General features: G+C 40.8%; 1 protein-coding gene across 1 annotated transcript; it reads left to right on the top strand.

Annotated features, from left to right (window-relative positions):
- Positions 1 to 27,416, top strand: SdhB (Succinate dehydrogenase, subunit B (iron-sulfur)). The gene is made up of 6 exons (XM_080278207.1): positions 1 to 76; positions 5,076 to 5,218; positions 8,368 to 8,511; positions 14,256 to 14,451; positions 22,209 to 22,433; positions 25,842 to 27,416. The coding sequence occupies exons 1-6, from the start codon at positions 8 to 10 to the stop codon at positions 25,941 to 25,943; spliced, it is 879 nt and encodes a 292-aa protein (XP_080134333.1). The 5' UTR covers positions 1 to 7; the 3' UTR covers positions 25,944 to 27,416.

Here is a 27,416-nt window from a genome sequence, read left to right as displayed (position 1 = left end):
CGTAAACATGGCAGCGAACGGAGCGGCGAAGGTTGTGTTCTCGGGATCGTTCGGCAATGTCTGCCGACAGCTTGCCGTAAGTGTGTGAAAATCACTTGCGAAGAGTGTATGTGTTAATTTGAGAAATGTTTGTAACTTGTTTTGTAGATTTTACCATCTGCTTCCCAGTTAGTTTCACCTTACCCATCAGCTGATCGGAACCGGGAGGAGTTATGAAAGATGAGTTATGTAATTTTTACTCGTAATGTTTGTGATTTACTTTGTTCTGTATTAGCAAAATCGCCACATAATGGTGAGAGTAATGCAGATTTACTGTTATTCTTAACATCCTCACATCAGTGACGACTGACAACTTCACTGATATAACTTTTAAGTCAGGTTGACGACTGGAAGGCATCAATAAGTGAATTAATGCGTTTAACGGTAAAGAATAATCTGGTTTTGTTCTTGATGTCAAGTTGATGGTCATTACCCCAAAATGCGATGTTTGGAATAGTTTCATAACTTATTCTTTATTCAGTCTTGTGGTAATGGTTAGTCATTGATATTTGGGTGTATGTTTACATGTCTTGCTCTTTTTTTTTTTTTTTTTTTTTTTTAGATTGATGATCTGTGGGTAAAGTTGAAATTTAAGGGTATTGTCATGAGGAGCTTATAAGCCATCCACAATTCTTTACAGATTTCAAGCATCATGCTGAGTGTTGTAGTTGACAATGTTTGGTAAATTTTTACAAGTTGCCAATACACCCTCCAGGTAGTGCAATATATTTTTCTGGTAGTTTTTGATGCAATTTGAATGTTTCTGACCTTTGTTGGAAATGGCTCATTTCCCTTCTTTTCTAATCATGAACTTTGATTGAACAGGTACTGTAGGTGAAATCAAGCATTTTCCCAAAAAAATGAAGTTTAAAACAACTCAGATTGCATAAAAAGCCACCAGAAAAATATACTGCACCACCGGTTAACATAACTGGACAGACCAAACCCAACCATACAGACCTAACCTAACCTAACCAAACAGACCTAACGTAACCTCTCCAAACGCACCGAACCTAACCACACCTAACCTGTCCTAGGGGAATGCTTACCTTAGAGATACGATGGTCCAGGACGAGGGTCGTTTGGGTCGTCGTCATCTCCTGGGATAGCGGCAACAGTACCACAGGACCTGTTTCTTGGTTTTTGCATAATTTTTGTATTGACAACAGTACCACTGATGTTTGTCTTATCTAAATTAACACGGTTCCTGAAAAGCTGGGCAATAAACTTCCAAAGGTAATACACTGTGTTTTCTAAAAAAAAAACTCAATTGCCTCCTCAGGTTCTTTTGTGGAAATGCTTAATCACCCGTAAATAATCAATATCACACCCGGGACACACACCACATCTTTCTTCTTCAGAGGCCATACCGAGAAGGATTTGAATTTTCCATCCAAGAGAAATCAAAGACCGCACTTCAAATTAACCCGAGGCGTCCCGTTGACGTATGGGTACGTTGCAACATTATGTAACTGCCAGTCCCAACAACGTACTGGTACGTCGCGCAATTGCAAAGTTCATAATTTGCACAATTTTCAATTTTCGCTCGTGATTTTTGGTATGTATATACGGGACACCTTCCTCTATTCCTCTACAAGATGCCAGACAGGGACAATGCCTTACACTGCATAACCCCCCCCCCCGCACGCCATTGTCTCGGCAATTCACCTGTTACTAGTGACCTGGCCAATAAAGACATTCAGGGCCAGAGTGATTCCCCAATCGATGACAATGTGGAGGACAAAGTTTACATAGCATTAGAGGAAGAAACAGTCAGAAATGATGATCAGGTAATGTCACCAAAAAAGGTCAGGTATATTGATGAGTTAGTGAGTGAAACAATGCTTATAATGCCTATATTACTGTTTGAAAACCAATATACTCTCGTACTACATATAAATTCGTACCAAATAAATAAATAAATACCGTTTATGAGTGGTGTGGAATAGTTACCCTCCCATAGAACTTGTTTTCTTTGGAGCCAGCCTGATAGAAAACCCAGTAAGGTAAGGAGGTACGGCTACCTGTATCGAGTATTTTAAACCTCAGGTGAGCGATTTCTCTATGAATTTTCAATGTTTCTCACCAAAAGCAAAAGTTTTAGGGGGGGGGGGGAAGCTCGGGATTGGGGGATATCAGAGGTGCGAAATCAGTTGGGACATGACAGGTTAATTTGTGGAATACCATCATGTGATCATGTGACCTAAATTAGGCCTATGAGTGAGTGATACAGACCTATCAGACACATGCTTAGTCAAAGGGAAGAGAAACACACGGACGAATGAACGCATTTTTTACACGGACTTCGAGTGAAGATCCAAGGTATGTATTTTTTGGAATTTTAGATTAAATTCATTATCTGAAAATATCAATTCCCGAATGGGGTTATAGGGGTTCATTATGATCCTTAGGGAATATATTGTACATTAATGGTGCTAAAATTCCTGAACTGCGTATTTGCAACTTGTAAAATAATGGTGGTGAAATGTTGAAGCATGAGGGAGAGATAGTAGTAGAATGGATGTGGAAGATGTGCAGATTGGCCTGGGAGGAAGGTAGAGTTCCGGAGGATTAGAAGTCAGGTATAATTATTCCCTTGTACAAAGGAAAAGGGGAAAAAGAAGTGTGTGGTAATCATAGGGGCATTTGTCTTCTTAGTATAATAGGAAAAGTGTATGGTAGGATACTTATTGACAGCGTTAGGGAAATGACAGAGGAATTAGTTGGAGAAGAACAGGGAGGCTTTAGGAAGGGAAGAGTTTGTGTAGATCAGATATTCATTCTTAGATCTTTAGTGGAAAAGTTTCTAGAGAAGGGAAAGAAGTTGTATGCGGCTTTCATGGATTTGGAGAAAGCATATGACAGGGTGGATAGACAAGGATTGTGGAAAGTATTAAGAATATATGGAGTAGATGGGAAGTTGTTGAATGCTGTGAAGAGTATGTATGATGGTGCTAAGGCTGCAGTGCGTGTGGATGGTGAGCTGAGTGAATTTTTCTCTTTGAAGGTTGGGTTGAAACAGGGATGTGTCAGGTCTCCATGGTTGTTCAATCTGTACATGGATGGGGTAATAAAAGAGATACAAGGTAGGGTAGTGGATGTTGGAGTGGCCCTGATGAGAGAGGGTAGTGTTTGGAAACTCCCTGTACTGTTGTTTGCAGATGATACTGTGTTGTTGAGTGAAGATGAAGGGGAGCTGCAAGGCTTGGTGGATGAGTTTGGGAGAGTGTGTAAGAAACGGAATCTAAAGGTGAATGTGGGGAAGAGTAAATTGATGGTCTTTGAAAGAGGTGAAGTCAGTGAATGTACAGCGAGGTTGGATGGTGAGGAATTGGAAAATGTGAGTACGTTTAAGTACTTGGGTAGTGTGATGAGTAAGGATGGAGGTTTGGAGGGTGAAGTGCTTGAAAGGGTACAGCAGGGAAGAAAGGTTGCTGGTTCCTTGAAAGCAGTGATAAGAAACAAGGAAGTGAGCATGGAAGTGAAAAAGTTACTACATGACAGTATTGTGATACCAACTCTAATGTATGGAAGTGAAGCTTGGACGTTGTTGGAAGGGCACAAGTCAAGAGTGAGAGCAGTGGAAATTAGTTATTTAAGAGGAGCCTGTGGAGTCACATGGAGAGAGAGGTTGACAAATGAGGATATAAAGGAGCGTTGTGGTGTGGATGTGGATGTGATAGGAAGTGTTAGGAGGAATACACTGAGGTGGTTTGGCCATGTGGAGAGGATGGAGGGTGAAAGACTGACGAAGAGAGTGTATGTGAGTGAGGTGGAGGGGGGGAGAGTGAGGGAGAGGCTGAGGATGAGATGGAGGGATGGGGTGGAGTGGTATATGAGAGAGGGGGGTGTGAGTTGGGAGCAGGGCAGTGAAATGGCGGGGGACAGGGTGACGTGGAGGCGATTTGTTTGTGGCCACCCCAAACGGGATTGAGGCGTCTGGCAATTGATAGATAGATAGATAGAAAATAATACCCAATGTTTTTCATTTGAGAAATATGTATTTTTATAATCTTCATACCTGGTTGCTCATACCTTGTTATTCTCGTGTCCATCACATACACAATAGACAAATTTGTCTCTGTTTTCTTTATGTGTTTATAACAGAACATCATTGCATCTGAGATACTCATTCAATTTTCAGTTGTTCAAACTAATTCAGACTAACAGTTATTTTAAATATTAACCTTTTGGATAACTGACAGTGTATAACCCAACCTAACCAGACCAAATCTTAGCTATCCTAACCATATCCAACCTAACTTTGTCTGACCTAATCATAAACTAAAATCCCAACCTAACCTAGCCATTCCTATCTTATTTTATCCTTTCCATACCTAACCTAACCCATCTCAATCTATGGTCTTACTGTTGTAACTGAAGGATGAAAGGAAGCCACTGCAATGAGGAAATAATGTAAATGCTCCCTCTTATCATCAAACCACCCCTTGAATAATGACTTGGCTAAGTAGGTGACAGAAAAGTTGCCTTGATATCCAAAGCAAGTAATTCTAACTCAGTAACAAACCACCTCCAACCTCTGTTTTATTTAGTATCACCACTCCCATGATCTACAATGTTTCTGCTGTGATTGTCTGTAGAGTTTTGGAATCCATGGTCATGAAGATTAATATAACCTTGTGAACAGTTAGTTGTGATTTGTGTTTGTAGGAGTACCCATTCTTTAATTGAGTAAAGTGTCTCCCTGTTTTGTAGTGGGATCAAAAATAGTTTTCTTGAGGATGCTATCAAGATAGACACCACTTCTGAACCTAAGTATGTGGACAGTGTCACAGCAGGGATCTTGAATGCATTTTGGCTATAACTTTTTGACAGCAGTACCAGCACTAGGTGTTTCTAACAGTAGGTATGAGAGTCAGGTTACCGCTTTAGTTTTATCTTTTGACTGCTGAGATTTTTTTTGGGGGGGTAGGATGGAATGAGACTACTGTACCAATAGAATGTTGGTACAGTACCTGTGAGTGAACATAGCAGAGGAGCAATATGAGAACAGTATTTGATATTGTCTTTTGCAGGTGCGGTCACAGAGCACTGCTGCAGCTGCAGTCCCCCAGCCAGTACAGGAAAAGCGGATAAAGAAATTTAATATATACCGCTGGGATCCAGAGAAGCAGGGAGACAAACCTCACATGCAGACTTTTGAAGTTGACCTGAATACGTAAGTCATCGTTATAGAAAATCAAGACTACAGTAGTCAGTGTAGATCTGACTTGACAGGACAGGGTATTTGAAAAAGTACAGTCATACCAGTACAGTAACCATTTACAGTAAAAGTCCCCTCATTTGGTGTCTTCGGGACCAAGCAGGTGCCAAAAGAGCAGAAACTGCCGAATGACCGGGAAAACCTGCCACAAGTTTCTAGCAATCATGGTTGGTCCCCCCAGTGCAATCACAGTGCCAAGGAAGTATTATTGGTCAGCCCTAAGCACTGAATCAGCCTTCTGTTTCTTAATGTTGTATGTTGGCTAGGGGAAGAGCTCACACCGAAATCTTCCATTATCTTTTTCCTAGGAACACTCGTCTCCAGTTTTTCCAATATTGTAATTCAATCTCGAATTTGGCTTTCTCTTGTATTTTGTTTTTCACTTGGAAGGAACAGTTATTGCAGGCTTGTGGTCTTTGGTTCCTTCTTCCTAGCATTAAAAAAAAAAAAAAAAATCTTGGTGATAGTCAGCACCTTATGGGTGCGTTTTCACAACACCAGTAGGCTTTCGTCTGGTAGAGGCCTTAGCACAACACGAGAATGAGAAGATGACCATTAAATAGCATGACAAGGTTTCTGAACTTTCAAAAGGTCATGCTTACAAAGCCAGACACTCATGAGTCATGATGGCCGACAGTGCATGCAGTGTTGGCAAGCAGAAATCTTGAGAAGCACTAAGCTCAACTTAAAAATGTGCAAAGCTGTAGGTGAACTGTTCAAACTTTTGTGCTAAATTGGACTTCAAAACATGCTTGCTATAGAAGAAAATCTATTTCTTGGCACTAAATTATTATGAAAAGCGCTAGATCAAGCGCCGGCAGTTCCAAGTTGGCTGATCTGCTCAGCATATGTGCCAGAAGAGCAGACAAAACTGCCAAAAGGCTGGAAATACCGTAAGACCAGCTGCCAAATGAGAAGACTTGTACTGTTCCTCTTAGTTTGATATACAGGGTGACCCATGCACTTTATAATGCCCTAATTCCACTCGGTGGTGCGATTTCTCTTGTGTTGTAGAGACAGCTCACTCAGCATTATCGGCATCAACCCAGCATCATTCATTCCTTTTGTATTCCTACTGCCGTATGAGTTTCTGTTGTAGTGCTATGCAGTATATGGAACATCCAATATGCTCCCTGAAATAACAGCTTTTCTTATCTTTAAGTATAAATGTTAAATACTGCTTTATTTCTCTTACTATATAACCTGGTTTTACAAAGACTTCTATGAAAGTAGTAATATTAATTGTACAGCATCAAAATTTCATGTTGGGTACTGTATGTGATATGAATTGTTGAAGGATATGTCAAATTAAATCACTGCTTGCATCAACCCACAGGTATGACGTGCTGTATGTAGCCACACCTTCCCTTTCAAAATTTCACAAGTGAAAAAATGGCTTCACATATATTAGCTCTGCTTTCTAACAATGCAGATTTGAGTCACACCATTTTTATAATCTGAATGTGTGAACACTGAAAAAAGCTTGTCATAAATTTGTAAGATCAGTGCATAATTCCAAGCATTGGGTCAAAAGTTTTGAGTTACCTTTGATAGGTGTTGTACATGTATTTTAAGAGACTGGGATCCCATAATGATGGAGGAGCAAATATTTGTTTCAGAATGGATAATATTTTCTAATTAATTACTTTAGCCCAGTGGTAGGTGGTGGGAACCATCATCCACTCACTTGATGTAGTGCTGCATATTTCTTCCTTAGCCTTTATCATTCTTTTTCTGTGCCTGCCCTCCTCTCTTCCTATTTCTCCCATCCTTCCTGTCACTTCTTATTGCTTTTCTTTCCTTTTCAGGTGGCTTTATATTGAGTGGCAAGCCTAATGGTTTCCTGTAAGCCAAGAAACCATTTACGATGCTGGGTGGTAACCATATAACCAAACCATACATGCTCCCTACGTGTCAGCAAGTGGGTTGGTGGAGGGTTAGTGTCCCTCCCTTTAAAACAAATAACTCAAAGTTAAATGGCTACCCCGTATGGGATTATGGGATCTGGCAATAGATAGATAGATAGATACCGGTAGATAGTAATGCAGTTTTTTTTTAATCCACTATCTAATTGTCAAAGATTAATGTAAGCCTTAATTCGTTCAGTCTGAGGACATATTTTCTAGAAATTATACCATCTCAAGCCATTTTATTCCATATTGGGAGGGTTAAGTACAGTCACACCTTGCTGTATGGCGAAATTACAATAGGCTTGCCATTGGCACCCATATTGGTGCCACGCTTTCCACTAGATCCTTGCCAGACACTATTTCCAAGTCACAAGGTTCAGTATTTCACAAAAAGTAATTCCTTCACTGAATATCACACACTGCACTATTTGTTACACACTTGCACTGTTGTTTGGCAATAACAGTGGTGTTTCAGTGACCTTTCATACATGAAATGGATCAAAAGGGAGATAGTACCAGCGAATGTAAATGCTAGGTGGCCATCTTGGCTCAAACAGCTGACTGTTGGCTTGCGCAGGAGGCACCATGTACGTATGGGATTGTCATACTCGCCCACCAGAATTATTGTTCTGGCAGATTAGCAAACATTCTGCCATCACTATAGCAAAACTGAGTATAACTTCAGTGTAACTTTTAGTTCATCATTCTAGCAATTTGTCATGTAGTGAACAAGCTTATAGCAAGGCATGAATGTGTATCTTTTGTTAGCCTCTTCTTTACTAGGGGACTTTTCTAGTTTGAATAAAATTGCTTGGTAGCAGTTGGTGTAAATTTGAAAGAAAAAAAAAAAAAAGCCAGATTCATGGGTTTAAAGGTTGGGAAAATCCATATGAAAGTAGTTTCTAGAAGCATGACAGGCACATATTTTTCTTTGTGACCATCCACCTTCCAGAGTTTTGTCAAATAAGCTGGTGATTATTCACTATTTTTCATAACATTTGATGTATTTTCAGATATTGTATATCCCCGTTTGGATGACATATTACCAACCCTAGATAAGGAGTACGAATTTAAAAAATACCTGTATTGTACAGTATACTGTATATTTGTAACCTCATTGTGGCCACACTTAAGGTAATTTACAGTGAACCTAGTAGTGGACAGTATGGTGATTAAGGGTCTTTGTATTCTTAGATGTGGCCCCATGGTCCTGGATGCCCTGCTGAAGATTAAGAACGAGATTGATCCATCACTTACCTTCCGGAGGTCGTGTCGTGAGGGCATCTGTGGCTCTTGCTCTATGAATGTCGGTGGTGTTAATACTCTTGCCTGCCTCAGGTTAGTTCCTTGTCATGTGTTACAGTGCTTCATATATTTTCTAATTGCTTGATCTGCACATAATAACCTCTAGTACCTTGCTGTACAGTGATCCCTTGGTTATACGTGTTGTGGTTTTCGTAATCACTGCTAGATGAAAAACTACACTGCTGGCAGTTATAATTAATGGCACTCATAACTTTAATATAGTAGGGAAGTGCAGCTTTATTTTTTTGTATGGGCAGTCATATCCATAATTAGCCTGAAAACATCCAAGTAGAATTTCTGCAAAACATTGATCTTATAATTACAAAATCATAGCCTTTGGTGCAGAAGTAAGCAGTAGTGGAGAGGGATGGAGAGTAGTCCTGTGAATAGCAAGCTGATTTATGATCACATACTTTATTTAGGTATTCCTTTATAATCTACTTGTGATTAAAAGAAGAAAAACACATAAAAAGCTTCAGATAAAATGTAAGTGGTGCCTGCAACATTGGTTATTGCCTGATTTTTATATTTATTTCGGGAGACTCTCAACACTTCCCCCCTCCCCCCCTGGACCCTGCCTCACCTTATCCATAGATAAGGAGGTGAGGGGGAAGTTGTCTGGATGATCATATGATGATTGTGATCTCATGAATTCCCAACACTAGGAAAGTACCATAACTACCAGTATTTTCATCATCATCATCATCTGGATCTCCTTTCCCACCCTAGGGCAGGGTGAGGAGCAGCAATGTCCAGACATCCCAAATTTGCCCATCCAGTGGGCCATGATTTCATTCGCTCACCACGTTCTGTACCTTCACATAAACATATCCGATAGAGTCAGTCCGGATGCTGTCACATTAAAAAAGGGTGCCAAATCCTTGATCATGCACTTCTCCTCACAACATTCATCCAGCCAGCTCGATCTCTTGTCAGTCCCCTTGCCTCACCGACTTCCAAACTCTCTTCCTCACTCACTCATCCACCATATCCCTCCACCTTCTCCTTGGCCTACCTTGCCTCCTTCTTCCTTCAGATTCGCTCAGATATACCTTTTTCACCACTCTTGTTATCCATTCTCTCCACATGACCATAGCATCTCAATACACTGTCTTCGATTCTTGTGTCCACAGATTTCCTCACTCCACATCTTTCACAAATCACATTATTTCGTATCCTGTCCACTCTCTGTACTCCACATACATTCCTCAGCAGTCCTATCTCCAGTGCTCTTACTCTTGACTTCTCATTTTCATGCCACACCATAGTCTCACATCGATATGATAAAGTTGGCACTAACGCTCCTTCTTGTAAGCCTCGAGCTGCAGCAACATTAAAGCCTCTGTTTCTTATCAAGGCCTTCATTGCACCAGCTAAGCTACTTTCCTTCCTGGTATTACTCAACTTTCCACTTCTTTTGCACATTTTCCTCTCTCTTCTATCACTGTACCCAGGTATTTGAACTCTCTCACCAATTCCAGTCTCTCTCCATTCACTGTAACATCACACTGGGAGTCGCCTTCTCTCTCAGTAACCATCACTTTACTTATTTCTTCATTTACTCAAGGCACGACGCTCACAGACGTCAGCAAAGCTCTGCAACAGTCTATTTAGTTCATGTCTGGTATTTGCAAGTAGTTCTGCATCATCAGCATACATGAAATTTGTGATATTCCATCCATCACCATTTATTACCAATGCCATCCCTCTCTCCATTACTTATGTTTTTTCTTCACGTATCACCCCATCCATATATATATTGAACAACAATGGGGACATCACACAACCTTGTTGCACGCCTGCACTGATCGTGAACCATTCACTTAGATGCCCATTTACCCTTACACATGCTTCACCACCATCATAAAGACTTTTTACTGCAACTTGAAAGCCATAAACACCTTATAGTCCTTCTCACAAGCATTCTCCACTGTCTGTCTTACTGTAAATATTTGATGCACACCTCCTCTGCCACTCCTAAAGCCATCCTGTTCACAGTTCACTAGGACTTCTGATATCTCTCTTACATTCTGTATAATAATTCTTCCATATACCTTCCCTACCACACTCAGTAAACTTGTGCCACAATAATTCTTGCGCTCACTTCACTCACCTTTATTTTTGTAGAGGGGTACAATCAAAGCCTTTTTCCGCTCTGCTGGCACAGTTTCACTCATCCATGTCTTCTTACATACTCCAACAAGCACTTCATTGCACTCTCTCCACTACACGTAATCATCTCTGCATACATCTCATCAACCCCAGCTGCTTTCTCCTTTTTCAGCCGCTTCACAGTGTTCTTCATCTGTGCGAGTGTCACGTTTCCTGGCACTGTATTCCTTCTCTGCACACCCCTAAAGCCAGTTATGTTCACAGTGGCACTGCATTCTTTATTCTCATTCATCAGGCTTTCAAAATATTCTTTCCATCTGGTCCTTACTTCATCCCCATGGGTTAATAATCTGCCACACCTTCACACCTCCACATATATTTCTACTGTCACTTCTACATTTCCACCTCTTTCCAGGATAACTTCCTCTTTTCATAGTAGTTCGCATTCATTTTTTTTCCTAGATCATCATTTACCTCCTTTTTCCTCTTCACTAGTCTCATTATCTGCATCTTGCTGTCAATATATTCAGTTCTTGTTTCAATTGAATCCGTCCTACAACCACTCTAGAGACTTCCTCCTCTTTTCCTCCACTGGTTTCTTAACCTCTTCATCCCACCATGCCATACCTTTCTTCTTTGTTGTTACTCTTGCCACACCACACACCGCTTTAGCATTCCTAAGCAATCCCTATATGCATTTCACAGGCTGTCCAGATCCATTTCATTTCAAGTCACTGATTCTAACTCCTCCTCTACTTTGGTCCTGCATTCATCTGCCATTTCTTTGATCCTCAGCGTCTCGACTTTCAGTCTTTCTCCTTGACTGCTTGTCTGTCTCCTGGTCCACCCCACTCCTCTCAGTTTGATCTTGCATACCACAGTCATGCGATCTGACAGACCTCTGCATTGTCCTCTCATGTCCCTCGTATCAGCAACCATTCCCAGCATCGACCTCTCTACGGGCATGTAATCAATCAGGCTCCTTTCAGTATGATCCCCGTTCCCTCTATACCATGTACAGGTATATTTATGTGCATCTTTGTGTTTGAAATACAAGTTACAAATGCACGACCTCCATTCCTGACACATCCTTCAGTCGCTTCCCATTATCATTTTCTCCTGGTACTCCATTAAAACCAGTATTTTAAATAGCTCAGAATATTATGGGGACTCATGTCATGCCAGATTATATTCTTTGATCATAGACACTCCTCTTTGTCTACATGTCTGGCACCCATATTTCCCATACATTTTCTTGTAACCTTAAATTTGAAGGGAGGAATTGTGGGTACCTATATTATGGCAAGAATGTTAGATCATAGATGGGCGATAGCTGTAAATCATACTCATAATACTTTTTAGCTAACAAAAAATGATCACCTCTGTGAAGAGGAAATTAATATACTTAATATGAAATTTTAGCAGCATCGCTGTACAGTGGAATCTCCTAAATCATGCGATTCTGAGTAGTGGATTCATGATAGACAGCAACATCATGCAATAGTTTGCAATATCAGTAACTTATGGAAATTACATGAAATTCGCAAATGCAGCCTCAAAAGTGACGTTTTTCCGATGCCTCGTGCAATACGTGCCACCATTACCTCAAGCCTGCGCGTCTAGCCAGGTGTAAACCACTTGTAGTCAAGCATGACAATTACTAAACCAATCATATTCAAGCATAGCATGTACTGTACTACAAGCCAATCGCAGCGCTTCCTTCCCGTGCCAAGCATGAAGGACGCGTGCACTGGATGCCCTGGTGTCCAGCTCAGTGCATTATCTCTTCTCCTTGTTATCATGTGGTTCTGTTGTGGTTTGAGACAATTTTTTTTTTTTTTTTTTTCCCTAGTACTTCCTCCATCTCTCCAGTGTCATCATGGCTGATCATAACACTCCTAAGCCTACAGCTTCTTTGAGGAAGAAGAAGCCAAAGTTAACTTATACCCATTACATTATATGTAATAACGTAACTTACACTTATTACCTTATATATAATAAGGATGATTGATGGCAGTGAGAAGGAAGCCAAAGCTGCACACCGTCACAGATTCAATGAGGTAATCCTTTACCAAACAGGCGTGGCGATTCCATCTATACTGTACTATAACAAACACATGATCTCAAGTTAAGCAATTTTGGTATGCTTGCAACATACAGGATTTCCCTGTTATAACGATGAGATGCATTTGGGAAAACCCATCGCTGAGCCAGGGGATTGGTTACCAGGGACAACATAGAAAGTATACGGATACATTTGGGAACCTTGGGATCCCCCCCCCCAAACCAAGTCCAAAACCCACCCAAATGAGTCCAAAAACAAGTTTCTAGCTCAAATAAACCCCCTGTAGCTTTAAAACTAAACTAAGCCTAAAAACAGCTTATAACTCCCCTAAACCCAGAACTAAAATCTGAAACTCATCAAAAATATGTCTGGAAAAAATCAAACTTAGTAAACTGTATTATAAAATGACAGTGTTCACTTGACCTATGACTAAAACACATTAATCTAAGCCTAAAAACATTTTTTAAATATATCTAAACAAAATTTGTCTTTAAAAAATCATCAAAATCGGTTAAAAAAATATAATCAGATAACTGGGGATTGGTCATCGTTAGGCATGAAAGGGTGTTAATTTTTTTTTTTTTACATCACATAAAGGGGGATTGTATAGCGGGTTATTACTGTAGTTACCTGTCGAATTGTGACTGCAAGAAGTGAGTGGAAAAACTCTAAATATACCTGTTTTGGAGTATTTAAGGAAGTGGGGAGGTCGCCTGTGGCAGTGTTTACCGACGATCACTCCAGCTGGCTGTGTTGTTTACCTACCACCACTCTGACATGTGTCAGTGTATCACGCATTCTAAATCCTCATTTATAGCTTTCAGAGGTAAGTTTAGAAAAATGCCCCAACGTTGTGCTAATCCAGGAATAATAACATGTAACCAGTAAAAAACTCATTTCAATAGAAAATATGGAAAGGCCATGTCCATTTGGTAAAGAATTAAACTCGGTGACTCTTAAGATGACATGGAGTCAGTTGAGGGTGACGACGACACCACTTTCGTTGTCTTCACACTGGGCTTTGAGGGGTTCCTAAGGGAGGTTGATGAGGAGGAAGTAGCACAGAGGCAGCAGCAGCACACTGACGTCATGCTGAGAGGCCGTATTCCACCTCAAACCTCGGAACCCCTCCCCCTCCCCCGTCCATTCAAACAATGTCATCAGTTAGAACGAGGTAAGAATCTTATAATACTGTATTGCTCATTCCCATTAAAAAGGCTTTACTAATTTCCCTTCCGGGTTGTTAGTGTTTGCTGGTGACCAGTTTGATGTGTAAGTTTGGGGGTAAGGGGGACAACTTCTCTGAGATGACAGACGCACAAGTAATTTTGCTCAGATCACAGCGTGTGCTCGGTCTCATAAAGCCATGATTTAGGAGATTCCAGTGTACTGTGAACTTCATAAAAACAATACGGTATAGGGAATGACAGCTGTAAGTTTCCCTTTGCTGTTCATTGTAGAAAGGTATTGGTATTTCCAGTGAATTTTTGTCATTGTATGATCATTGTTAACCACTTTTCTTTTCTCTACTTTTTTTTTTTCCCCTCCAGTATTTTCCTTGTTATTAAGTGACTATTTAATTTTGTGTGTCTGTGAACAGCAAGATCGACACCAACCTGAGCAAGACTACAAAGATATACCCTCTGCCACACATGTATGTGATTAAGGACCTGGTACCAGATATGAACAACTTCTATGAGCAGTATCGTTCTATCCAGCCATGGCTTCAGCGTGAGGATGGACTCAAGCCAGGTGACCAGCAGTATCTTCAGTCTGTGGGTGACCGCAAAAAGCTTGTGAGTAATCCTGCACACATTGTCATGGTGGTTGCACCATACTGATGCTTTGAATATTTGCCCCTTCACTGTGACATGCAGTCCATTAGACAGGAAATCTGGGAAATTTTTACCTTTTCACATCAAGAAATTCAGGCTGTGATGAGGAGCCTATGTATGATGGAGTAGCTGCAGTGTCCACCTGGGAGCCAGACCTCCTCCTGTTTCTCTGCATCTTGTTATGGAAAGTACCATTGTCTGACCATGGTGAGGACTGCCTGCCACAAAGGACGCCAGATTCCAACACAATGTACTCTACTGTACATGTAGGATGGGCCCACAGAAGCAGTTGCTTGCCTGTGGTTGATGGGCCTGCTTGTCCAGACTGTGAATCAGTGGCAACAACAGCATTCAAATACTTAGCATGATTAATAAAAAAATCCATGTCCAGATAAACTAATCTTGTAAGCAAAGCAAGCTGGAAGACTCTTCATTGCATTAAATGTACAGACATTCAGATTAGCTAACCTAAGGGATGAATTTGGTCCTTCAAGATTGCTTCTTCTTCCTCTTCTTCATTTGGTCCTTCGAGATTGCATCTTCTTGTCCTTCTTCTTCTTCTCCTTTTTATTTTTTTATTTTATTTCCCCCCCCCAAACTATAGTGTGGGTAGTGGCAAAGCAGGGGTACCACCCACACCAACCCAAGCTGAGCCAGGAAATAGGCTGTGGCCTGAAGACCAAGGCTAACAACATTGCCTGAGGCCTGAGAGCACCCCACCAGAAACAGCCTCAGGGACATCCACCCAGACCTGTCTTGGAACTATATTGATCCCAGCATTTTTCACCTCATGAAGGGAAAGCCTTTTGGGGTTCTGATCTCAGGTTTGGACCTCTCATAATTGGGCAGAAATAAAATATCAGCTTGGGGGAACTGCAATGCCACCCTTTGGCACAACCAGGGCCTCGGTCCCAACTCAACTTGAGAGAGACATGGTAACTAGCACTACCAGCCTATGCTAAGCCAGAATGACATGTTGTTGACCACATGATATGTTGTCGACATGTTGTTGACCCATCTGAACATGTTGTTGACTCATCTGAACATGAACCTGATGTTTCATCAGCCCTACTCCTGTCCACCATCCTTCTTTCGGGGTATTTGTTGACACCAACACATAACAAGAGATTTGGTTATGTTCTTACAACCCAAATGTAATAAATGGTTTCCTGGATTTTGGGAACCCTTTGGCTTTTTATTCAGTGTTGAGCCACCTTTGGGTAGCATTACATTGAATAAGCTGATTATTGGTACCTGATCTGATTTCACTTTCTGTAGTACTTTAAAGACTCTTGCAGCAATCCAATGAAGTCTCCCAACCATGAGATTGTTTCTCAGGATTTCATTCCATATATCCATGTGCTCCTTGGTTTGTTTAGATTGGCTTTCCCCTCCACCATACAGATTTGAACCTGAAGGAAGAAGTCCTACAAGCTGTTCGTGGGAGACAGGGAACAAAGAGAATTCAAAATTTATTCACGTTTGCCAGATTACTAGCCCTTCAAAAATTTTACATATGGTAGGTGGGGGCGCTCACCATCCACTCACTCGATGTAGTGCTGCTGTCGGGTGTCTGCCCTTTCCTCTCCTCCATCCTCTTCTGTTTTTCTTACCTTCATTCTTTCCTTGTCCTTCTGCCAACGGGTAACTTTACACTCCCTCATCTGTCTTTCCTTCATTCTTTCCTCTTCCTTCTGCCTATGGGTGACTCAACACTGAGCGACAAGCCAAATGGTTTCCTGTACGCCAGGAAACCATTTACTATGCTGGGTGGTAACCACATAACCAGGTTTTTGCATCTGGTGGTTTAGTGGGTAATTATTGCTCTCCAGTCAGATTGAGCCAGTAAAGGTTTATATCCAAGGGGTGGTTGGGGTTGATTGCTCGTGTAATGCCACTCAGGGATGAGTGAGGCTGGTCACTCATCTTAAATGTCGGGACCAACTGCCTGACCTCGGGCTCCGACGCTCCTCATGGGGCAGTGTAGGATTTGATGATGGATGGAAAAGAATGAACATCTAAGAAAAAGGATTGTGTGTGCATGGGTGTGTTAGAGAGTACTGAATGCATGCCATAGCTGATTATTTGAATGTTTTCTTGTAGGCCCATTTGTCATAGGAAAGTACCAGAGTGATTGAACCAGCCAGTGTTAGACAGGTTGCCAGAGATGGTGATCCTTGCAGGATTAGATACTACAATATACAGTAGTATGGCATACCATTATGAGCGAAAGTGTGGACCCATAAAGCAGTGCCTTACAGTAGACAGTCAAACTTGAGTACCACGATGTCAGGAATAATTGAGCCAGGTAGACGAAGTTGATGGTCATTATTTTTGTATGAAATGTATCTCTGTATCTGAGTCAAAAACTCAAATCTCACAAGTATTGATTGTAGAGGGAAAAAATATTAATAAAAGTTGTTTAGAGTCACAGGTAGATGAAGTCAGTGGTCATTATATTTGTACAAAACGTATGTTTTTTTTTTTTTTTTTTTTTTATGCGAGGAACAAGGAACCAAAGGCCATGAGCCCGCAGTAACAGTTCCCTCCAAGAGAAAAACAAAATACAATAGAGAGCCAAATTCAAGATCCGATCATTTTGAGATGTCTGGACACACTGCGTTTGAAAGACTGGAGATCATAGGCAGGAGGAAATACAGACAGAGGGAGACAGTTCCAGAGCTGACCTGTTGCATGAATGAAAGACTGGGAGTAACGGTTAACTCTTGCATTAGAGAGTTGGACAGAAAAGGGATGAGAGTTTGCTGCCAGACGGGTGCTACGCGCCCGTCGTAGAGGTGGAGGAATGCAAGCAGACAGTTCAGAGGAGCAGTGACCATTAAAGTAGCGATAGAAAAGAGATAAAGATGCAACAGTGCGGCGAAGAGACAGAGGTTGAAGGGAGTCAGTAAGAGGAGGAGAGTTAATGAGACGAAAAGCCTTTGACTCCACCCTATTGAGAAGAGCTGTATGTGGGGAGCCTCCCCACACATGAGAGTTGTACTCCACACAGGGGCGGATAAAACCCCTGTATAGAGTCAACAATTGTGCAGGGGTAAAGAAAGAGCGGAGTCGGCTTAGCACACCCAATCTCTTGGAAGCAGATTTTACAAGAGATGCAATATGATCTTTCCAAGATAAGTCCCGAGTAAATGAAACCCCAAGCATGTTCAAGGATGAAGCAGGATTAATCTGAATATTATTAAACATTAGTGGGTATACCTGTGGAAGATTTTGTCGGGTTGATAGGTGTAAGAACTGAGTCTTAGAAGCATTAAAGACAACCATATTATTTTTACCCCAGTCAGAGATATGAGCCAAGTCAGACATTAGGTGTGCCATAGCCTCATCCCTTGTTTCTTGAAGTAACTGTTGAGATGGGCGTTGCGGGAACCGAATGGAAAGGTGAAGGGTGGAGTCATCAGCGTATGAGTGGATAGAGTTAGATGTACAGCTTAGAAGATCATTGATGAATAAAAGGAAGAGAGTTGGTGATAGGACAGAGCCCTGAGGAACACCACTGTTGATAGATCTAGGAGAAGAACGATGGCCGTCTACGACAGCAGCTATAGAACGACCAGAAAGGAAGCTAGCGATGAAGGTACAGATAGAAGGATAGAAACCGTAGGAGGGCAGTTTGGAAATTAAAGATTTATGCCAGACTCGATCGAAAGCCTTTGAGATGTCAAGTGCAATGGCAAAGCTTTCGCCAAAGTCCCGAAAGGAGGATGACCAGGAGTCTGAAAGGTAGGTGAGAAGATCGCCAGTGGAGCGTCCCTGACGGAACCCATACTGACGATCGGAAAGAAGGTTGTGATAGGAAAGATGCCTTAAAATTTTTTATTAAGAATTGACTCGAAAACTTTTGAAATACAGGACGTTAAAGCAATTGGACGATAGTTGGAGGGTTGGGAGTGGTCACCCTTCTTTGGGACTGGCTGAATGAGAGCAAACTTCCAGCAAGAAGGAAAGGTACAAGTTGACAGACAAAGGCGAAATAGTTTGCCTAGGCAGGGTGTAAGCACAGAAGCACAGTTTTTGAGAACAACAGGAGGGACCCCATCAGGCCCATATGCCTTGTTAGTACTGAGGCCAGTAATGGCAGAAAATACATCAACTGAAGAAATTTTAATGTCAGCCATGAGGAAGTCAGAGGGGGAAGTGATGGAGGAACAGCACCGGAATCGTCTAAGGTGGAATTGGAGGAGAAAGTCTGTGCAAAGAGATCTGCTTTATCAGTAGAAGAAATAGCTACAGAACCATCAGAGTAGAAAAGAGGAGGGAAGGATGATGAGGTAAAGTTGTTAGAAAGATTTTTGGCAAGGTGCCAGAAGGAGCGGGAAGAATTCGAGTTGGAGAGTTGAGAGCATTTAGTATGGATGAAATTATTTTTAGTAGAGCGAAGAACAGACTTAGCACGATTCCGGGCAGAAACGTAAAGATTATGTGATTCAGGGGTGGGTTGGCTCCGGTACCTTTTGTAGGCCTTCTCCTTGTTGCGGACAGCATTAGAACAAGCGTGATTAAACCAAGGCTTTCTTGCGTTAGTCAAAGGATATGAGAAAGGAATGTATGCTTTCATGCCCGAGAGAATAACCTCCGTAATGCGCAAGGCACACTCAGATGGCTCACGGCCATGGAAGCAATAATCATTCCAGGGAAAATCAAAGAAGTACTGCCTGAGGGCCTCCCAGTCCGCAGCTCCAAAATGCCAGAGACGACGTTTCCCTGGAGGGTCCGCAGGCCGTACTGGAGCGATAGGACAGGTTAAGGTAATAAGGTTGTGATCGGAGGAGCCCAACGGAGAGAAAAGATTAACAGAGTAAGCTGAAGGATTAGTTGTGAGGAAGAGGTCAAGTATGTTGGAGCTCTCTCCAAGGCGGTCAGGGATACGGGTAGGGTGCTGTACAAGCTGCTCTAGGTCATTAAGGATAGAAAAGATGTAGGCTTGTTCACTAGGTGGATCCGTGAAAGGAGAGGAGAGCCAAAGGTGGTGGTGAACATTGAAATCTCCAAGAATGGAGATTTCAGAGAAAGGAGAAATGGACAGAATGTGTTCCATCGTAGAAGTAAGATAGTCGAAGAATTTTTGATAGTCAGTAGAATTAGGGGATAAGTAAACAGCACAGATATATTTAGTCAGAGAATGACAGGAAAGCCGAAGCCAGAGAGTGGAGAATTCAGAAGAATCAAGTTCAGGAACACGAGAGCAAGATAAGTCGTTGCGTATGTATACACAACAGCCACCTTTGGCTATGAAATGAGTATAGAGAAAGTAGGAGGATACAGAAAAGGGTTTGCTGTCAGTTGCCTCAGACAGCTGAGTCTCCGTTAGAAAAAGAAGGTGAGGTTTAGAGGAGGAGAGGTGGTGCTCAACAGAGCGAAAGTTAGATGAAAGGCCGCGAATGTTGCAGAAATGAAGAAGAAGAGAGTCAGACAGTGGTTCCAGGCACCTCGAGTCGTCACCGGGAGAGGGGCAGATGGCGGGGGCATTTATGGTCCCCCCCCCCTGGGGACTCCGAGGCTAGGTGAATTGACGCCATTTTGGTAAATTTTGAAATGGAAGTGTAGTGTGTACTGTGCATGTAGTTTGGTGAAGATAGATAGAGAAATTTGTACTGGAGAGCATGCTGGCCTTCTCTCTGTGTAACTGAGACACTGAAAAAGTTCAGCAAAGGGGGATGGTCAGGAACTAGTCCTGAGGGCTGATGAAACGGGAGCTCCAGCACTCCCTGTCATCAGCTTTCCATCCACCTCGGGAGTACTGCCCTGCTCGACTGGTGCTACAGTCTACTCCACGTGTGTGTGTGTTTGTCGAAAACTCAAATCTCAGAAAGAGTTGATTGTAGGAGGAAAAGTTATAAATAAAAGTTGTTTATTTTAGAGTCACAGCTTGAGTTCACATGTCACTTAACCAGCACTGGGAGTCATCCAGGGTGGATACATAATGTTTTCATCTGACAGTATTATTAGTCTGCCTGGCTCACAGATGATAGGTAGTCTTGTATATATAGATTACATCACATCATCTAATCCTGTGTTGCCCCATAAGGAGAGTAGAAGCCCAGGGCTGGGCACATTGGTCACTACATTTAAGATGAGAGTGACCAACCTCACTCATCCCTGAGTGGCATTATGTGAGCAATATACCCCAACCATCCCTTGGATATAAACCTACACAGGCTCAGTCTAGCTGGAGCACCTTAATTACCCACTAAACCACCAGGCACCATAGCTTGGTTATATGGTTACCACCCAGCATAGGAAATGTAGTCCTCGTGGAAAAGAAACCATTTGGCTTGTCACTCAGTGTAGAGTCACCATAGACAGAAGGGAGAGAAAAGAGAGAAGGAAAGAAAGACAGAAGGAGGAGGCAGGAAAGGAAGGAAGGAAAAGAGGAAAGGACAGTCATCCAAGAGCAGCACTACATTGAGTGAGTGGATGGTGAATGCCCCTGCAGATTATTATTTTTTTTTCTGTCTTCTTTCTTTCCTTTTCCTTCTGCCTGTGGGTGACTCTACACTGAGTGACAAGCCAAATGATTTCCTGTACACCAGGAAACCATTTACTATGCTGGGTGGCAACCATATAACCATATTTTGGCACCTGGTGGTTTAGTGGGTAATTACGGCACTTCAGTCGGATTGAACCTGTGTAGGTTTATATCCAAGGGGTGGTTGGGGTTTATTGCTCATGTAATGCCACTCAGGGATGAGTGAGGCTGGTCAGTCTCATCTTAAATGTCAGGACCAACTTGCCTAGCCTTGGGCTCCTACGCTCCTCATGGGGCAATGTAGGATTGGATGATGAATGAATGAATGAATTGTTGTTGCTCACTTTTTTGTGCAAAATGGTGGAGGTGGCTGAACAGTCTTTCATGTACCATACATTTCCCTGTGATGATTCATAGTGATCATTAATACAGGTATCTGTAGTATGTGAAGGTACCATTACCATATACTGTAAATTGTACTGAGGGTGGAGACAGCAGTAAGGTGCCATGACCAAGTATGTGAGTGTATACATCCTAATACATTTGCTCTTGCAATGCTTATTATAGACTGTGCTCCTTCACCAATCCTGTTTGTAGAACAGTTTCACTACGCTTGACAGAAATGTGTATCTTTGTTCAATCTGCTGGACAGCTCATGCACACTGCATCTGATATGTTCATTGCCTGTTGGGCTAGTAAAAAACAGTAAATGTTCAAGATCTGCTTGTACTTCTGAGACTAGTATAGGCTCCTTGGACTTGCTAGGTACAAATGAATTTCTTCTGGGAAACCATGAAATATATGTAAGGAGGTCCTGATAAGACTTGATTAGGGGACTTAACTGGATTGCTGTTCTAGGAATTTGTGTCATGTCAGAAAGCAACCATTAAAGGAAAAATGTTGACCTTTGCAAGCATGGAACACTGCCTTTGAATGTTTATATTTGTACATATGTACAAGATGTCATGTCAGTATTACAAGCATCCATCTCCCTCAAAATATGTTCCGTAAAAGGAGTTTGTTCCCTCTTTGATATGGTTGTGTATATTGTACATTAGTTTTCCTCATTGCACTGTTACCTCAGTTCAGACACTATTTAATAGTATACCTTTTCTCAAATCAGTGTTTTCTAGTGATAGCAGTCTATAATATGGATTAACATGCTGAGCGTAATGCTTTATAATATGGCTGTCTTTAAATCTTGGAATGACCTGTCCCATTCCAGGATGGCCTGTATGAATGCATCCTGTGTGCCTGCTGCTCAACCTCTTGCCCTTCCTACTGGTGGAATGGTGACAAGTATCTGGGGCCAGCTGTGCTGATGCAGGCATACCGCTGGATCATTGATTCCCGTGACCAGCACTCCAAGGAGAGATTGGACCGGCTTCGTGACCCCTTCTCTGTTTACCGCTGCCATACTATCATGAACTGCACCAAGACTTGTCCTAAGGTTTGCAACTGCTTTATTTTTCTTTATATGTATAGGAAAAATTTTAGGGTGAAAAGAGAAGGATTATGGAAGGTTTTATGTGTACCTGCCAATGATGCAAATGAAAAACTGTTTAATACTGCAGAGAGTTTTTATGGTCTTGCTGGAATTATTAAAAAAAAAAAAAAAAATGAATGTATAAATGAATGGTTAAGTATCAGTGCTGATGAGACAAGGGTGTGTGATGCTCCCATGGTTGTTTAGTATGAAAATAAAGATGGACTTATGAGAGCAAAACAAGGATTGTAGAACTAGAAGGAGGGTTTGAGACTGGTGGTAAATGACGAAAAATGGAATATTTTGATTTTGATAAATGCAGATGATGCTGATGGCATGTTGGTAGGGAACAAGATATATGAAGATGGGTTCAGAGTCTGTGAATGAGAGTGGCCATCGTTTGATAGTCCATGTCGACTAAAGTGGTACTGGTAATTGTTGATGCTGAGAGAGTGAATCATTGTGATGGGGAGACTTGAATTGGTGAGTTTAACCCCTTCAGTCTGGCTGGTGATGTAATTTTACACTATTCTTACTAACTCCCAGGAGGCTTTGATCTGGTTGAGTTACATACATTCATTAACATTTCACACCTAGAGGTCTTCTATAAGTTAAATAATATCAAAAATAGCAAGAATAAACCAGTAAATTCAATACTAGGATTTAGGGGGTTAAGTATCTCAGTACAATAGTAGAAAAGAGGTAAATGTATGAAGGAAGTGGAGGGTAGAGTTGCTCAGGGAAGAAAGCTAGCTGGTGGTGTGAAATATTGATGCCATACAGAACTGAGTATGGAGGCTGCAAGTATGCAACTGATAGATGTGAGACCATAGTCACGGCGCGCGACTCTGAGGTTGTCATTATCGTATCCTAGCAACTTTACTTTCAACAGTGCGTCCGTTTCCGTATCATATTATTATACACAAATATTGTTATACATGAATATTATTATACATGAACATATTGTACACGAATCACAAGAGTATCATATGATACACGAAATCAGAAGCACAGTTAACGGGTTGGTTGCCAGGGCACGATAATGTCAGAGTCGTGCACCACGACTTTAGTATGGCATGAATATCATGAATATGAGAAGTCAAGAATGAGAGCAGGACTTTTATGAAATGTATGTGGATTCCATAGGATGGATGGGTTACGAAGCATAGATATTTGAAATTTGTGGAGTAGGTCTATTGATAGTGGTAGGTGGTGGCGACCATCATCCACTCACTTGATGTAGTGTTGCCTATTTCATCATTCACCTTTATCATTCTTTTTCTGTGTCTGCCCCCAGCTCTTCCTATTCCATCTTTCCTGTCACTTTTTATTACCTTTTCAGGTAGCTTTACATTGAGTGCAAGCCTAATGGTTTCCTGTAAGCCAGGAACCATTTACAGCACTGGGTGATAACCATGTAACCAACCCATATATGTTTCCTTTGTGTTAACAAGTGGGTTGGTGGAGGGTTAGTGTCCCTCCCTGTAAAACAGCCAACTCAAAGTGGCCACCCCTTACGGGATCATTGCGTCTGGCTATAGATAGATAGGTCTGTTGATAAACGATCAGAGGTAGAAGTGTGTGCGTAAATAGTTGGTAATGTACTGTATGTTGTGGCCCTAGGCTCAAGTGGATGTGGACTGGATGCTGCAGTTGTCCTTTTGCAGTTTACCACTTCCTTTTCAGGGGATGGAGAGAGTTAAGGGACATCTGAATAAGTCGGCAACAGAACTGCCTGCTTTTATTGGTTCCACCATTTGAAGGTGTCTAGCATCATGCTAATATGCTGTACATACATAGGTAGGATAGCGAGTGAGTTTGAAGGTGGGAGGAGGCATGGGAGGCCAGGAAGCTGGATGAATATAGTATAAGAAAGCAGGGCATAGAAGTTGATGAAACTAACACAAAATTAGAATGACTGGATAATGTTTGCACCCCCCCCCTTCCCCCTTTTTTTTTCCTTGATAGTGGAATTAGTGTAGGCCATCTGTACAGAAAAGAAAAGTAAAATTGTGGATGAGATATTTATGCTTGGTAGATGCAGACAGGGTTACAAAGTCTTGATGCCTTGCACTGTGTGGCTCATTTCATTGGACACTAATATTCCTCCTACTTTTATGCCTGCTCCTTTGTTTTTGTATCCTATGTTATCCCATAATTAGTTAGTAGGAATGTAGGTAAAAATGATGATAAGATGTGATTGCAGAAATTATCATGGGTTGAGTGCTGAGTGTATATAGATGTATGGCAGAATAGTAACAAATGATATTTGTTTTTTACTACCAGGAACATTTACAGGGATGAGAATTGACAGTATGATAAAATAATAAGTAAATAAAAGCTTTAGAAGCAGCATATAACATACAGTAGAACCTCTTTGGTCCGGACCCCTTTAATCCGGACTTCTGTTAATCCGGACAAAATTTAAAAATAATAAGCTCCAAAAATATGTTGAAAGTAATTCTAAAGTCATTTTCAGTATCGGCGCGGAAAGCGATCGTCATTCGTTTAGTCTCGGAGCACGCTAGGTCGCTACATGGGCACCTGTTTAAACATATTCTAGCATTCATTCCATCAACTAGTTCACCAACCATTTATATTTTTTAGCTGTATTTCAAAAGTTAATCCTCCTTACCATGCTCCTTAATGCAAGTGTAGATTCTGTAATGAATAAAGGTGTTAAAAGGAGGAGTTTGCTTACACAAAAATGGGTCAGAATATTCTGCAGTGTTTAGTGATTACTGTAGGTTATTTTTTGTACTTAAATGTGCTTTACTTGTACATCAAACATCAGCTTCTTGCCCATATGGGTGTTATCAATATGCCAAAGATGACAATGTATTTTTTGCCTACATAAGTTTTATTTTTATTCCAAATATTACAGTTAATTAATTAATTTATTTTTTTTGCCTACACGGGCCTTAGTCACTTACTACAATTTAAAATGTAGGCTAGTTTCTTGTCATGGCCTTACCTGTAAATTATGCAATACAAAACTATCTTACATGATTAGTTTTGTTATTTTAGTACTGGTATGCTTTCATCTTTTGCAGTTACATAGGGTTGACATATGCCACATATGTTAATAATTAACAAACATACCATATGTAGATAGAGTTTGGTATGAACTGGAGATTACCCTGATAGTCCGGACAATCTGCTAATTCGAACAACCCTTCCCCCAATATAGTCTGAATGAGAGAGGTTCTACTGTATTTTATTTTTACCTGCAGGTCAGACTGTTGATGTCATCACCCTTCTGTACAGAGGAACTGTATTTGACTGTGTAGCTGACCTTCACATTACTACACAAAATACACCTCTCTCAGTATGACTGATGATCCAACATTTTAATTTTCCCTCATTTCACAGGGATTGAACCCCGGGAGAGCTATTGCAGAAGTGAAGAAACTTCTCTCGGGTATTGCCAAGAAGGGAGAGCCTGGCCTTGATGCTTTGGGTGCCAGTAATTAAAGCACATTATCCCAGGCCACAGTGCATTTTTCAAAGTAGTATTTCTAGGAGTAGAGGTTGTAGAGTCTTAAAATAAAAGCATCTGCATTTTTTTTTTTTTTTTTAAAGGTACAAAAGTTTGGACTTTAATAACAGAAATGAAGATTATTAAGGTCTAAAGTGGTGAGTAAAATTCTTTACTAAATATTCATTCCACTTGTGCAGATTTTCACATTCAGGCATTCAATTCTCTGTTCCCAACACGTCAGTTATCCTTGTGAAGTCTTACTCATGTTTATGTGATGCACTTGAACAGTACATGAGACACAGTAATATTAAGTCATAATTAATGACAAGTGTATGATTATGTAAAGGCATGTAATGTGGTACACAATCTTCTGTTTTACGCCATATTTGAAAATACAGTTACCGACATACCAAAGGTCTGGTATTGTTCCTTTTAATAACTATAGGTAACCCAAGTAAATCATGACTGTTTACAACCCAAAATCAGAGCAAAATGTACACTTTAGATAAAACTTAAACTGAAGATAAAGGTGTTTGTTGCCCAGTTTCCCTGCCACAGGATGTTAGGACACGTACTGTTTAAAAAAGAAAAAAAAAATGCTACTTTGGTTATTGAGTTTTAAGTTATAGCCTCCCTGTTACTGCCTCTCAAGTTATTTTTTTTTTTTTTTTTTTTTTTTTTTTTTTAATACTCATCCTATGTTAAGCTTCATTACAATACGTGCTTTTGTAATAGTAATATGTATGGATTTTCTTGAAAAAAAAAAAATAAATAATAATAATAATAAAATTGATCAAATTCATTGTTTCAGCAGTAATGTCTCTTGCTCTAGCATCCAGAAAAATGCAAGTGTCATGAATTATTAATACAGGAACTGATAGTGTTTTATATATATATATATATATATATATATATATATATATATATATATATATATATATATATATATATACATGCACACACAAAACTAATAGGCAAGCACCATTACTGTATATACACCAAAGACAGTGCTTACCTTAAGATATATAATGCCTATAGAAAGTGTGCTTGCTCTTGTCTTTATTTTGAAACAGTGGATGAAAATTTTATATTCTTCACTTCTTATATATGTATGTGTGGGAGAACCTACTTTGCTGTACTTGTCTTAATCTAGTACTGTAGTTCAGTTACACTTGTAGGAGCTCCCTAGCATGGGCCAACTACAGTTACCCTCTCTTCCTATGTTGTTATATTCTCATTAAAATGGAACTAAGAAATCCAGAGAACATTCAGTAATGTCATAAGAAACTGAATTGCAACAGCACTTCTTGCAAAACTATAATCACCTGGGTAAGGATACTTGTGGGCACTGCACTTAGGCCTGAATAAAGTAATAGTCCTTAATGCTGATAGCTTCTCTCTGATGGTAAACAATACTGTCATGGTGGTTGTAAATACTGGTGGATTAACAATAAAACTTAAAACCA

The sequence above is a fragment of the Coenobita brevimanus genome, chromosome 72 (genome assembly GCF_032717465.1).
Source record: "Coenobita brevimanus isolate Jiangsu-jjx chromosome 72, ASM3271746v2, whole genome shotgun sequence".
NCBI classification, from domain to species: domain Eukaryota; kingdom Metazoa; phylum Arthropoda; class Malacostraca; order Decapoda; family Coenobitidae; genus Coenobita; species Coenobita brevimanus.
This window is presented reverse-complemented; position numbering and strand designations above follow the sequence as displayed.